This window comes from Choloepus didactylus, chromosome 14 (assembly GCF_015220235.1).
Source record: "Choloepus didactylus isolate mChoDid1 chromosome 14, mChoDid1.pri, whole genome shotgun sequence".
NCBI classification, from domain to species: Eukaryota; Metazoa; Chordata; class Mammalia; order Pilosa; family Megalonychidae; genus Choloepus; species Choloepus didactylus.
This window is the reverse complement of record NC_051320.1, coordinates 662755-677903: the sequence shown is the minus strand read 5'-3', so window position 1 is coordinate 677903 and position 15149 is coordinate 662755. Positions and strand designations below refer to the sequence as shown.

The following is a 15149-nucleotide window of genomic DNA, read 5'->3' as shown; positions in this document are numbered from 1 at the left end:
GGACTGCATCATATTAATGAAAGCATGGGAAACCAAGTTTGAAACCTCCTACTAATCCTCTGCTTAGTAGAGGACAATGAGAAAGTGAAGCAAACTAATAAAAATAAATATTATTGATTTTAATCATGTGGGAATGAAGATTTGCAGCACTTAACTGAATGAAATACACTGACTAGTTAAGGAACTGCAAAAAGTAAAGGGAACAGGAAATGGATGGTTTGAGAGTAAGAATGATTATTTACTTAGGTCATCTCATTAATGTAACCAGACTACAAAATGTATGGAATAAACTCAAAGAAAAATGTGAAAGACTTATAAGATGGAAACAAAACAAAACAAAATGAAATAATTATTGAAGAATCTCAAAGACCTAAATAAATAGACCTCTCAAGTCAACAGATAGAACAGTTCAATATGGTCAAGATGTCAATTCTTTCCCAACTTAATTATACATTTTTTACATTTCCAGTCAAATTCCTAGTAGATTCTACAATCTTCTAAAATTATTCTAATACTAATGTGGAAATGATTGTTTGAAACAGAAAATGTTTTAATAAGAATAGTGAATGGTAGGCTTTTTCCCAGGCAGCAAAATCTACTATAAAGGAACTTATATAATGGGTTATTGTCCCAGGAATAATCAAAGGAAGAGAGTCTAGAGATAGATATACAAATATTTGGGTATCAAATATAGTAAACATGGCATATTGAATTAGGGAAGTAGGATAGATTTTTCAATAAATGTGTGAAAATAAATTGGTTTTAGGGCAATAGAAGACACTTGGAAAAAATAGAATTACATCCTTTACACACATGCACACATACAATCAGACATTTTCTCTGTATCTATTTCTAAAACCTCACACACACATACATGTGTATCTGTATAATCAAAGCTTTAAATATATTGAAATATATATAAATTAATTAGAATAAAGTATTTGTGAATTATCATATAATCTTGAAGTAGGAAAAGAAGAAACATTAATGAACAGGACTGGCAATTAGGCATCATTGAAATAAAATCATACCCTTCCACATTACAAATTACTATCTAAGGAAAATTTTTATTTTGTATTATATAAAATCTTTTTTAAATCAATAAAAAGATTTTGAACATGACAATAAAGTAAGTAAAATATGTGAAAAAGCTACTCATAAAAGTACAAATGGCAAAATACTTCACTATTAAGAAAATGAACACAAATTGTTGACTTAAAGTGAGCTATAATTTGTCAACATAATGCAAAACTTATAAATATTGATAAAATACATGTTCAGTTAGGCTGTGTGTAAGAGCAACAAAAAATTAAATGTCCAGGAAAAAATCTGTAAAAAGATATGAACAAATATTTTATGAAATTATTTAGAAATTTAAGAGCATTAAAGAAAGCCTAAACAAATGGAGACATATGTCATATCCATGGGGAGGAAGAGTCAATGTAATAATGATGCCAATTTTTCTCAAATTGATAGATAACATCAATGCTACTCCAATAAAAATACCTACTTTTTTTTAAAGAAGAATCTAAAATTCATACAAAGAACCAAGAGAACCAGGTCACTTAAAAAAAAAAAAAAAGGAACAATGTTGGGAGGTCTTATATCAAACATGAAACACTTATTATAAATGTATGGAAATGAACACACAGTTAGAGAAATCTATGCACCACTGGGAAAGAATATACTATTCAATAAATAATTCTTAGACAACTAGTTATCTACACTGAAAAAAATGGAGTAAGATATTTACCTCAAAGGGAACACAAAAATCAATTGTCAGTGGATTGACAATTGAAAATTAAAAATAAAAAAAAAATGAAATATTGAGAAAACAATATTCTTCACTTTGTACAACCAAGTGAAGATAATGTAAGAAATTGTTTATCTTGGGATAGAATATATAATAAGTGAAATCAGGAATCTACTACTTAATAAATCAGGCCCTTGACTTGAGGCTTGCGCTTATGAAACTTAGGGTTGCAAATGGGAGGCTGAACCTTCTGATAATTATGCCTTAGAGGCACCTTCAGGGAACCTCTTTTGTTGCTCAGATGTGATCTTTCTCTTTCTACGCCCAACTCCACAAATAAATTAATTAACCTCCCCCAATGAGGGACATGACTCCCAGGGGATTTAATATCCCTAGCAACATGGGACACGACTCCCAGGAATGAGTCTGGCCCTGGCAGCAAGGGATTGAAAATGCCTACTTGACCAAAAGTGGGAAAAAAAGGCAACAAGCTGAGGTTACAGTGGCAGAGAGATCCCAGATAGAGTCGAGAGGCTATCCTGGAGGTTTCTCTTATGCAAGCTCTGGCTAGATATCCCAAATGGCCACAGTAGGCCATACTCTTGCCAAACATAGCCCCAAAATATCTGGGACCTTACCTGAGATTCTATGGGAGATTTGCTCACTGGGTTTTCTCTCTCAGAAACTTAAGTCCACTGGAATGTTCCTATGCCATATGGGTCATAGAACCCAGAGGCAAAAGCCCCCTTAAGCACAACAATCAGATGCAGCTCCATTCCCCATATGGTCAACATCTCCTTTCAATATGAGGAAGTTATGGTGCTCACTACCTAGACAACCTTTAAGGTGGAGGAAGAGATTAAGTGAGATGAAGGGGTAGCAACAAACAAGATAAGATTTAACGAAGGTCTATGAATACTGAAACTTTATATAAATATATATATATATATATACATGTAGATGCTAGGGTGTTGGAATGCTTGGAAGGAGTTAAGTGACATGGTGGAACTGTAACCTATAATATTCTTTGAAATGTGCTCTGAAGCTGTTTGTTGAATTGTGCTTCAAAAGTCTTCACTTTTCTGTATATACCATATATTGCATAATAAAGAAAGAACTGAAACTGTGGAACTGTAACCCATAACAATGTTTAGAATTACCTACATGATTGCTTGTTGAGTTGTACATGGAGAGATGACAGCTTTCTGTATGTATGTTATATTTTGCAGTAATGGAAATGGCTAAAGTTGTGGAACTATGGCCCAAGATACTCTTTGAAATTTGCTCTCTAACTACTTGATGAATCATACTTTGAAAGTTGTCACTGTTAAGTATGTATGTTAAAGTCCACAATAAAAAAAAAGTGTAATTAGAAAAACCTCAAACTGGGAAAAGATAGCTACAATACTTATAATTTAAAAAAAGAATTATTACAAGGATACCTAAAAATCTCCAACAAATTAAAAATAATAGAAAAAACAATCCAGCAAAAAAATTGCCAAAAAACATAAATATATGTTTTGTAGAAGGGGGAAAATTATGAATGTGCTTTAAACACAAAAACATAGTCAACTTCAGTAGTAATAAGGAATGCAAATTAAAACAACAATGAAATCACATTTTCTTATATCCATCAGATTAGCAAAAATATCAAAAATCTGAAAAGAAGTTTTGGTAAGGTTATAGAGTAATGGAACAGTTATATACTGCTTTTAAGTGTATAAATGATAATACCACTTCAGGAAAAAAATGCAACCATCTGTAAAAGTGAACATGTAAGCACCCTACGTAACACAATAATTTCTTTCAGGATGTCCAGCACAGTTGTGTGTGCAAAAGCAAAACCTTGAAATAACTCAATGATCACTGATTACATAACAGATACATAGGCTGTGATATATTCACACAATGGAATATACAGCAGGGGAAATGACTGGCCTAGGCGATATGCAGTAACATGATCAAATCACAGAAAGTTAACACTGAGTGATAAAAATAAGATGCAGAAAACTAAGTAGTACATAATATTTTAATAAAGGCAAGGAATAAGAAAATCTAAACAACATAGTTTAATGATACATGAATATTTAGTTAAACTATTTTTAACTATGATTAACAAAAATTTCAGGATTGGGATTACCTCAGGGTAGAGGCAGAGGAATGAATCAGGGAGAAGCCCTCAGGAAGTTTCAGTGATATTGATAAAACTGTAGGTAAGAAGCTACAAAATATATAAATAAATTACAGATATTATTAAACATGTTTGAAAATTAAATAATAATATTTTAAAATAAGAAAAGCTCTAAATTTTGTTAGAAAAGTAAACTCTTGCCAAGTAAAGGTGGTATTCCAGATTACACTGAAAATATTCTTTCAATCTCATGGCTTGAGGATGTTCCAAGACTCTGAGAAAAAAATATTTAAAAATAAAATTGAAAAATATAATTCTTAATTAATCAAATCATTACTATATCAATAAGTAAAAACTACCTGAGTTTAATACAACTCCAAGGGAACACACTGCTTATGCAAAATATCACATTTCTTTGTCTGCATTTTCAGCATCATGGAGACAACGCAGCTCTACCTATTCTTTTAAGGATGTCAAAAATGCAAATAGCTACTGATTACATCATGGGTTAATATGGTTTTCAAATCCAAAGTAAATTATTTTCTTGCCTCTAATAAAGACTCAGAGAATGTTTTCATCCTCAAAATGAGCCCATTTTAAAAAAAAATGCTCACTGATCATGTCTTTCACCAAGCACAATATCATTTCCCAACCAAATATCCTGAAATGCAAATGCATAGACACTGAGCTGATGAACAGAGGTAATCTTAAACCCAAAATGCAGAATGCAACTAAAGAAAGCTGCTATACTCATAAAGAACATTAAAGCTAAAAAAAAAAAAAGTCTTGGCGTCAGAAATTTGTTCTGTTAGCCAAATTGCTTTCTCAATTGAGATGACATTAAATTTCCAAAAGTAGCTTGTTTTAACCTTTTAAAAAGGGAAAAACATACTTTATTCTAAGTCCCATTTCAGTATAAACTGATTAAAATAAAGTTGTGTTGTGAGCTTAGTTATATTTTTACTTAAAATAAGATAAATAACTGTGCCTTTTATTCAGCCTCCAGAGTTTCTCTTTTAGATTGATTCTAACCTCAAAGGATAATTTACTCCTATAAAGAAGCATCCTCAGAAATCCCACTGAATTGACTAAATCACCGAGTGTGAGAATTTACTGTCTGCTTGTCTTTATAGCATTAGCAACAAACTCATTCAGTGTGGGTGACACAGTCTTATTCTACCCATAGTTAAATTTTTACAACAGAGTTTTCCCATACCATTTTTCATCTCAGAATTTCTCAAGTTGTAAATTAAAGGATTCAACATAGGAATGATAACCATAAAAAAACACACGGATTTATCAATGAGAAAGTTGGAAACAGGACTAACATATGAAAATAAATACATGGGACAAAATAAAGGACAACCACTATGATGTGGGAGCTGCAGGTAGACAAGGCTTTGTGCCTCTCTTCCTGACCGTGAGTTTTTAGGGTGTTTAGGATGACCCCATAGGAGATGAGTAGAAGGATAAAGGTGACCATGCAGATTGCTCCACCATTGGCGACCATGGTGAGGCCTATAAAGGAGGTGTCAGTGCAGGCAAGTTCCAATAATGGGTACATGTCACAGATGAAGGGATCAATGATGTTGGAACAGCAGAACGGGAGGCTGTACAAAAAGAGAGGCAAACACCAGTAGGAAGACCTCAGCACCCCCAAAGAAGTGTTCTATGAAGAGCTGGCCCATACAAGCTGAGAAGGAAATAGTCTTTTTGCCACAGAGTAAGTCTGAAATCATTTTGGGGGAAATTGCAGTGGAATAAGCAGCATGCATGAGTGAAAGATAGGCAAGGAAGAAGTACGTGGGTGAGCCCAGAGAGGGGCTGGCAGTGACAGTCACCACAATGAGCAGATTGCCAACCACAGTCACAATGTAGATGAGTAGAGACATGACAAATAGTGCTTTTTGCCCCTCAGGATTCTGAGTAAGGCCCGGAAGGACAAATTCTGTTTCATTGTTAGTGGGTCCCATTTACTCTTCTATAAGGCCTGTTTCAGAAAGGAGAGCTTAGGGGAACAGGCTCTGAAATGAAATTGTGAACACAACTACGAATTCATTTATTATGTCATGAACAAATCTTCACTGTATGTTCTAGAGTGGCTTACACAAATAATCATTTCATAAATATTTATTTAGCTCACTTTCCAAAGAGCCTAATAACAGTTTCACTTGACAATTCTATTTTCACTTGAAATGACTTGCTTGGGCCTACAAATAAGAGATTCTAACTTGAAGTCTTAGTAGATCTTCTATATAGAAAGTAGTCCTAAGCCCAAAAGATGCCCATATATTTAATAAACCCTTATTTAAAAGATTCCATCTCTAGGCATAGAAGTCATAAATGGTGAAAAAGGAAAGGGTTCCTGCTATGAAGAAACTTATTCTCTGGATTGGAGACAAACTCTATACAAATGAATTGGCACAGCGTCAGCCTTTCAAGTTGGTAGTATTTGTGATGAGCTCCTTTGCAATAAAAGAATGCTTCTTCCAGAAATCTTGCTCAATTCTATGACATTCCACTATTAGAGATTCAGACCTTCAAGTCTCAAAGATCATTCAATTTTCATAAGTATCTTATTAAATTTCAAGAGGCTGGACTTTGAAATGTACAAAGTAACTACAAAATTATTTAGTACATTGTTCCCAGTAGCAAATACTTATATTTGTCTGACTGTTGAGTTCTTAAGGAACTATAATTCTCTCAATTTCATCTTTGCTTTTTCCACAAATCTTAACACACTCACAAACACTATTGAGATTTTCAGCAATTATGTCAAACTGAACTTAGGTGACTCATAACTATCACCAACTAGTACAATAGCAGCCAGTATTTTTTTTTTTTTTTCAAAACACTTGCGGTGATCTAAGTAGTGAGGTGGGGGAGGAAATAGACACTAAAAAGAGAGATAGGGGAAAATGGGACCTAGGGAAAATGGGACATAGTTTCATTTAATAATGCTTCTTAGGCTCTGAGACTGCTCAAAATAGATCTTCAGTGACTATATTCCCAAAAAATACCCACATACAGGAAAATGTTTAAGCTTAGTGTAAGAAGGCATGAGTTTAAACAATTTTTAAAATTTAATTACAAGTCTTTCTCATTTTATTCATTGGAAAATAAAGAGATTGAATTAGACAATCTCAGAATCCTTTCCAGTCCAACTATCCCTACTATCAGTGCAGCATCACTTTATTCTTTCATGCTAACTTTTTCTAATTTCATTATATTTATTATCATACAATTTCCAAGCTTACCACTGCCTAGCCAGTGGGAAGTGAGATGTGATAATTACAGTGACCAAATAATGATTGCCAATTTCTCATTGCTTGTGTACCTTTCTGAGACCCAAGACATCCACACACAGGACATAGTACTGTGGTAAATAATGTGGACGCTGCCTCTGTTGGAATCCTGACTTCATCACTTACTATGTGACCTTGGGCAAATTAATAAACCTCTCTGTGCCGCAGTTTCATAATTTGTAAAATAGGAAGTCTAATAGTTCCTAATTGTTAGAGTTGTTGTGTTATGCCATGCAAAGTGCCTAGAACACTGCCTGGCACATGGTAAACTCAATAAGTGACTGCTAATACTATTTTTCTAGAATACTTCACTATGGACAGTGAATCAGAACAAATCATGTGGCTCTCTCTCAATTTGGTAAGAATTATAGGCATAGTCCAGGATAAAAATAATATTATTCCTATAAATCAAGAATCCCTTTTTGAACATAAGATAAGAGTGCATGTCTTAGGGATTATCTATTTTATTGTATATGAGTAGTAATCTTTATCTGTGATGGGATGTGTGCTGACTAGAATCAAACAGAAAATCAGAAAAAAAATTGGTCCCATGCATCAGAGGGAAACCTAAAGAGTAGAAAATGAAAGAAAGGAAGAATCAAATCAGGAAACAGAAATTTTATTAAAGAAATGAATATCTGTAAGTAACAAGAATATTAATGTAATTAAGCAAGGCTAGTATTATTTAAGAAGAAATTTCGTAAGAAAAAATTCCTTTAGTGAGGGAGTGTTAGAAGCCCATCCACCTGAGAATTCCTGGGCTTACCCAGGAAGCTTCTTTGGGAACCACAGTAAATAAAGCAGGGAACCTCCTAGAAAAGGAAGGAAATAGAGGAAAAGGAAATTTAAAAGAAGAAAATATTGATCCCTCAGTCCTTGGATCTGATAGTTAAGGACAAGCTTTAAACACATGGAATGATAGAAATATGGATGCAAACCCAAACTTTAGGATTATTTCCTGTTCATGAAAATCACAGAATTACTAAACCTCAAATTTAGAAAAGCTGTACAATTAACACAGATTTGGCAGTGGGGGACGATATGTGAATGAGAATTTTGAGCTTTCTTTAGAATCCAGCCATAACGAACACTCTGTATGTCTCATTCACATGGTGCCTCCAGCTTATTCAGGAACTCTGCCACTGTTGAAACTATAGACAGAAAAAGGCACTCCTGCTGAGGAATGTAAGAGTATAAAGTAGTCTGTAGCCAATTATTTTTCTTTTTTAGCTCCTTACTTCCTTCAAGATCTAGTGCCCTTCCTTTTATTAATCATCAGTGTCTCATTTTACAAGAATAAATTCTCTACTGGTCAGTTAAATTAATTACCTGTAAAAAATTTGAATCTAAACTATTCTATACAGTTTCTATCACCAAAATTTTGATACTTTAAAAGTTGAAAAGTAATATTACTAGGCTTTCAACTTAAACTATTTAATTAATATTTCTCAAGAAAAAAATAATTCAATACCATTTCTTAAGAACATAACTTTTAAAATAAAATAAATCCAAATCCCATAGTAACAAAAATACCCCTTACAGTGCATCATAGTTACAGTTTTATAAATCCCTCTTAGTTTCAGTAGGCAAGATACTGCCCTGTTTGCTAGTTTCTTTAGGTATACATAGTAAGATGGTTGCTGTGATGATTTTAAAAGAGTTACACATAGAAGTTCATATCAAGCTTCCAGAACAAAACAGGAATTTGTTCCTTTGTGCCCTAAGACACTTTATATTCTATACAATTTGATTCCCTAATTCAAATATATCTAAACTAATTTTAAGTCTTTGTTAACATATCATGTAAAATAGGATATGATCCCAGATTTTTAATCTATTGACTTATTGGCAATGCAAAACATTTTTCTTTTGTGATTTGGCAAATGAACAGAAAAACATCTCTCAGGCTGTAATGCTAAATCCAAGTAGATTTTATGTATTCTGGTTAATTTCTGTGTTTTGCTAGCTTAATTTTCCCAATTCCTACTTCCTCCAATGGAAATATATGTAAGATACTGGCTATATTTCAATGTATCATGTGATTTTTCAATGAGTATCCATTGCTAGTTTTTTCAAGAACTCACCTCTTGGGTCTTGTGCTTGGTCCTGAAAAATAAGTTCTTGTTTCACTGAGGGTAATTAGAGACATCATGTATCTATATATCTGTGACCATTGAACACATGACAATGTATGGCTGATTAGTGAATCTAGAAATAGTTTCAAGAGGCTATATTTCCCATATTTCCACACAGATTTCCCACCATCTCAGTCTTTCAGATAATTATGAAGTGTAGAAATATCTAAAGTGAATGCTTAGAATATAAAGATATTAAAGAAAACAGTAATTTACTGTGTAAAGATCATTGAACATTATCATCTGCTTGGAAAATGGGTTCAAAGAAAAACAAAGATGACATGCTTGCACGACCTAATTAGTAGAAGTTAACCAAGCTCAATATTTGGCTACATAAGCCAATTTAAAAACATTGATGTTAGTTATTTGAATTTGTGTCTTCTCAGTCAATTATGATGAAAAAAACCAGAAAGTAGTTTTCTTTGCAAATTTAGAAAAACAATCATGTCTCTATCCATTAAGCTTGTACCTAACAAGGCAAATTTTGGAATTTAAGTTCCTGGAAAAGCAAAGGCTAGTGCTTTCCTGCAAGAGAGAGCGGACCTCTTCAGCCATTCAGTCATTCAAACAGAATACACCTATGGCTGCTTCTTCCCTAATTAAAAGCCTGTTACCATATCTCCTCAACCTCATCCTAGAAACTTGGCAACTTCCATAAATTCCTACAAGCAACAAAAGATTTGTATGCAAGAGAAAATAAAATAAGAAGACACCTAGAAGGCTAGATAACCATTAAAGATAAAATCCAGTCTGGGCAGAAATTTGAGTTTTCAGAAATCTCTTGGCTCACTCTATATATTAGTTTACTGTAGTATTTGGAACAAATCCCAATGGAGTAAACTCTCCTGGCCAGTTTACTCCCCTGCAACATTTCCTAGAGGAAAAATATTTTGGTTTTGCCAAGAAAATTAACAGAGAGCAAACTATTATGAAGTGCCAGTAATGTGAAAAAATCTTAAAGTGGAAAATAATTTGTCTCATCTCAAGAAATATACAGGTAATGGAAACAATATTTGTTCCAAATGAAGTGATAACCAACCCCAGGCTCCCGTATCCAACCCTATCCCCAAGAGATGATGTCCTTATTGTGGCTGTTAGAGTCATGGAGACAAAGAGCTAAACTGACATGACAATTCTTGAAAAGACAAGTAATTATAGTTCAGTAGTTCTGGATTGAGCTGAATGTTGGTTCATCAAAGCCTGAATCTATGTCAATGGGAGCCATAATGATCTTCTATTTTGAAACACACTCAATGATTATTTTCATGAGTAGGCACAACATGACGGTTTATATTTTGATCCAAGAAGGTATGTCTTAATTTGATCAATTTATTCTCAGTTGGGTCAAAATTCAACTTGGCTAGAATTTCATCCTGGTTCCTCAACTTTGTAAGGTTCCTCACTAAATGCATGTATGAGGCTGAATGTACCTTAATGCCTACCTAACCTGGTCAATCAAATCAGTATAGAAATATCATCAAGAGTTAAGTAATAAAATGCAAAATTTTACACACAGAGACATATACATGCATATGTATGTACTATGCTTTTATTTCCAAAAAGTATCTTTGAAGATTCTTAAGGACACAGACAGTGACCACCCCTGAGTAGGTGAACGGGAAGATTTGGTTAAGGATGGGTAGGAAATTTGCATTTTACTTTATGCCATTTTGTGTGGCATTCCTTTTCATACTTATTGTTATTGTGCTTTCAATTTGTTTTATTTAAAAAATAGATGCATTGCATACTAAAAAATTGTACGTAATGCAACTGAAATTGAATAAAGATGAAAGTCTGCATTGCATTAAATGTTAAATACTATAATAAAAAGAATGAACATAATTGACAAGATTTTAACCAAAAAAAAAGCTAAGACTGAAAATAAAATTAACATAGATAATGCAGAAATTAAACACCATGTAACTCATTAAAATTTCATTCATTACTCATTACATATTAGTTACTGTCTCACCACTCTATATACATTACAACTTTCTAGGTACAGTGATAAACTAGATATTATAGAGTTTTCATTCTAGTCATCAATAGCCCAAACATACAGTAAATTCTTTAATTATCATTATGATAAATGCTTTGAAGAAAAGCAAAGGATGTATCAGATTTAAGTGACTTCTGGGCTCCAATGAGATGTCCCCTAAAGCCAAATAAGTGTTTTCAGTGAGGACGACACACCTATTTACTACCTATATGAATTTTCTTCTCCAGAGCTGCTTCATAGCATTTGTCATCTCTGAATTTCTCAGAGTATAGATTAAAGGGTTTAGCATAGGGGTTAAGACTGTATAAAACACACTCACTGATTTGTCAATAGGGAAGTTTCTAGCAGGTCTTGCATACATAAAAATACAGGGAACAAAGAAGAAGACAACCACAGTGATGTGTGAACCACAGGTGGAGAGGGCTTTCCTCTTCCCTTCTTGACTAAGGTTCTTTAGGGAGTGCAAAATGACACCATAAGAGATGAGTAAGAGCAGAAATACAATACTGCAGATCAGCCCTCCATTGAGTGCTACTAGGAGGCCAATGACATAGGTGTCAGAACAAACAAGTTTCAATAACGGATACATGTCACAGGAAAAGTGATCAATGACATTGGGACCACAGAATGGGAGCCCATAAAGAGAGCTAAGTTGAATTACTGAGTGCAGAAAACCCCCAATCCAGGGCACTATTAGCAGCACGACACACACCCAGTGACTCATGATGATCTGATAATGCAAGGGTTTACAGATGGCCACATAGCGGTCATATGCCATGACCAGCAGAAGAAAGACCTCTGATCCACCAAAGAAGTGCTCCATGAAAAGCTGCATCATACAAGCTTGGAAGGTTATGGTCTTTTGTCCAAAGAGCAATCCTGAAATCAAATAGTGGGAAATGACTGAGGCATACATGACATCCATAAATGATAAGCCAGCAAGAAAGAAGTACATAGGTGAGCCCAGGGACTTACTGACAGTTACTGTCACAACAATCAGCAAATTGCCCCCCACAGTCAAAATGTAAGACAGTGAGAACATAACTGAAAGTACTTTCTCTTCCTTTGGATTCTGTGTGAGGCCCAGGAGGACAAAGTAAGTCACATTATTCCTTGGTTCCATCTATTATTTCATAGATGCTGAATTCAGGTTACAGACAGTTTACCTATAAAACAGTGAAAAATTTTAGTGAGTTATAAACCTAGTCTTTTTTATTTATTCATTCAGTCAAAATGTATTTGGAGCATCTATTTGTGTAAACCTGTCATCATCTGCATTGGGGTTATGAGGTTACCCTCAGTGATTTGATTTATAATTATGGGGTCAGAATAATACAAACTAATTTAAATAATGCTATTTTAAAGACATTCACATGATGCTTAGGGTGTACACTTTGAGAACATAAATTGAACTTGGGTCAATTAAGCTTCCCAGAGGAAGCAATGCATTCACTGAGTTTAAAAGTAAGGTGAGAATTCACTAGAAAAAGACAGGGTGGGATAGGAATTCCATGCAAAGGTGCACCATTTATAAAGCCACAAAATTTACTACATAAGAACTCATTTAGGTTAATTTATGCATTAAGTGGATATAAAAATTCAAAGGAAGGCTGTAGATCAAAGTTCACTGCCCTAATTTCCTGCCACTACCCTGAAACTTCCTTTTTAGGATCGTTGGTTGGAATTTCCTCCTTTTGCTGAACTATAGATACTGAAAGCCATAATATTTGTATCTCATTTCCTGTCTCTCCCATAATTCTCAAAATTATGTATGCAACTAGCTAATGGGTATCAAATTAGTGTTGATAAAACTAAATTATTAATAATCCAGACCAAACCTATTCATCTCATTAAATGGTTCCACTTTCCATGTTATTGTTCAGATCAAATATCTCACAATATCTTTCACTCTTTTATTCCTCTTACATTACTTATTGAACCTTTATAAACCCTTTGAGTCTACCTCCAAAATATACCATAGTCTTGGTTATTCTCACTATCTCTCTGGTATCTCCTTGGCTTACTGCAATTCACCTCCTGTCAGTATTTCCAGTTTTATTTCTGCCTCCAACTATCCCTTCTCCTGCAGCAGCTCAAATGACTGCTTCGAAATCTGATTTAGATAATTCCACCTACTTACTCAAGACTCTTACAGAGGATTCCTACACACTCCCTCTATGTAACTTGGCCTGCAGGACCCCAGAGAATTTATATCCAAGTTACTGCTACAAATTCTTAAAATTCTCATTTTGCAAGAGACTGTATGCTATATCTCAAATAAAAAAAAATGCTTTTCCATCTTCTTAGTTCCACTATGCTTTTATAGATGTTCTTTTCAATGATATGAAACTATTTACCTGTAAAATAATGATAAATAGTGGGAAAAGGTATATTGTAAGCTTAATCTCTTATTTATCCATTCAATGGCTACATGATTATAGAATACTTGTATTGTGTCCAGCTTTTTCAATAAGGCAGATTCCAGTGATCACAGAGGATCCACTAACTCATTTATGCTCAGGGTCTACACCAGAGGCCCTATCATCAGAGGACAGAAATGTTGGTATTGATTGAGGAATCAGTTTTTCATGAAAAATCTACTATTTTTCCAGATGAAAATATTCCTCTTGAATTAAGAGATGACTGATGACATCTAAGAATTTCTCCTATCTTCTCATGACAAGTACCATATAAACCCAACCAGCAACATTTCTCTCTTTTTCTTCTTATTTAGCAATGACACTGAACTTTCCTTGAGGAAATCCCCATTCAGCTAGTTGCCTATTGTATCTGTTTATATATGTCTCTCTGCTAACTCAATAGCCTTAGTTTACACATCAGAAAAACCAAAAAGTCATATTGTACTGTGTCTTTACTTACACAAGATATTAACAAGCAGGAAAAACAGATAGTTTTATTCTATTCAAAGTGCCTATCACACTCATGTTTTAGGAAATATATAATGTATTATTTCTCATATATATAAATCATGTTATAAGAAAACACTTTCCTAAACCACTATTATTATATTATTTTCCAAATCTAGCTGCCAGATCTGAAATAAGTGGTACTCACCATGCTGAGTAATAATTTTGCAAATCTATAAAATAAGATAACTACCTACCGAGTGTTGGTGAGTATTTACTGAGCTGAAATATTTGAAAATATAAATAGCACAGTGCTTGGACAAAAACAGGTGATCAATCTTTGTTTTATTATATCTGAAGGTCCAATTGCTACATATCAGCATGTATAAATTAATGTTTCTCTGAAATGCAGAACAACCTGGTGAGAAAACAAATTTTTCATTCCATTGATTCCATTTAAAATAGACACACCATAAAATCTAATGAAAGGAAAAAAAAATGCTAACTTTTTAAGGACATCTGCCATTTGTCATGCAAAACTATGGTCCAGATCATACATGTATTATACACATTTATTGTGATATATTTAATGTATCACATTGAATATTTCACAATTTATCCTTACACTATAAATATCATTATCTGCATTTTAGCTGAAGAAACTAAGGCTCAGAATATTTTGTCATTTTCCCCCAATCACACATTTATTAAGGGATAGAACTGGAATTAGAATCTAAGTTTGAGTGAATTTGAAGTACCTGTATTGACAGTTCAAGTGTTATAACTGCCTATAAAATAAATATTCACACAATTGCACAGTCTGATTTCTGGTATTAAGGGTTAAAAACTCACCTTCTGGAGCTTTCTACACAATGTGAAAGAGGATTTTTAAATTCACATATTAATATCTGGAAATCCCTCTTTCAGTCCAGAATAACCACAGAAGACAAAAAGTTGCA

The 15149-nt window shown here is 33.7% G+C and overlaps 1 protein-coding gene and 1 pseudogene across 1 annotated transcript; both read right to left on the bottom strand.

Moving 5' to 3' along the window:
* Positions 1-4994: 4994 nt before the first annotated feature.
* LOC119509621 lies at positions 4995-5857 on the bottom strand (annotated as a pseudogene).
* Positions 5858-11528: 5671 nt separating this feature from the next.
* On the bottom strand, positions 11529-12446 carry LOC119509534 (olfactory receptor 4A47-like). Its single transcript, XM_037803551.1, has one exon. It carries the CDS (start codon positions 12444-12446, stop codon positions 11529-11531), a length of 918 nt encoding a protein of 305 aa, XP_037659479.1.
* Between the last annotated feature and the right edge of the window lie 2703 nt (positions 12447-15149).

Excerpts from the sequence above, each read along its gene's own strand:
- LOC119509534 (XM_037803551.1), bottom strand. The coding sequence starts at position 12,446 with ATGGAACCAAGGAATAATGTGACTTACTTTGTCCTCCTGGGCCTCACA.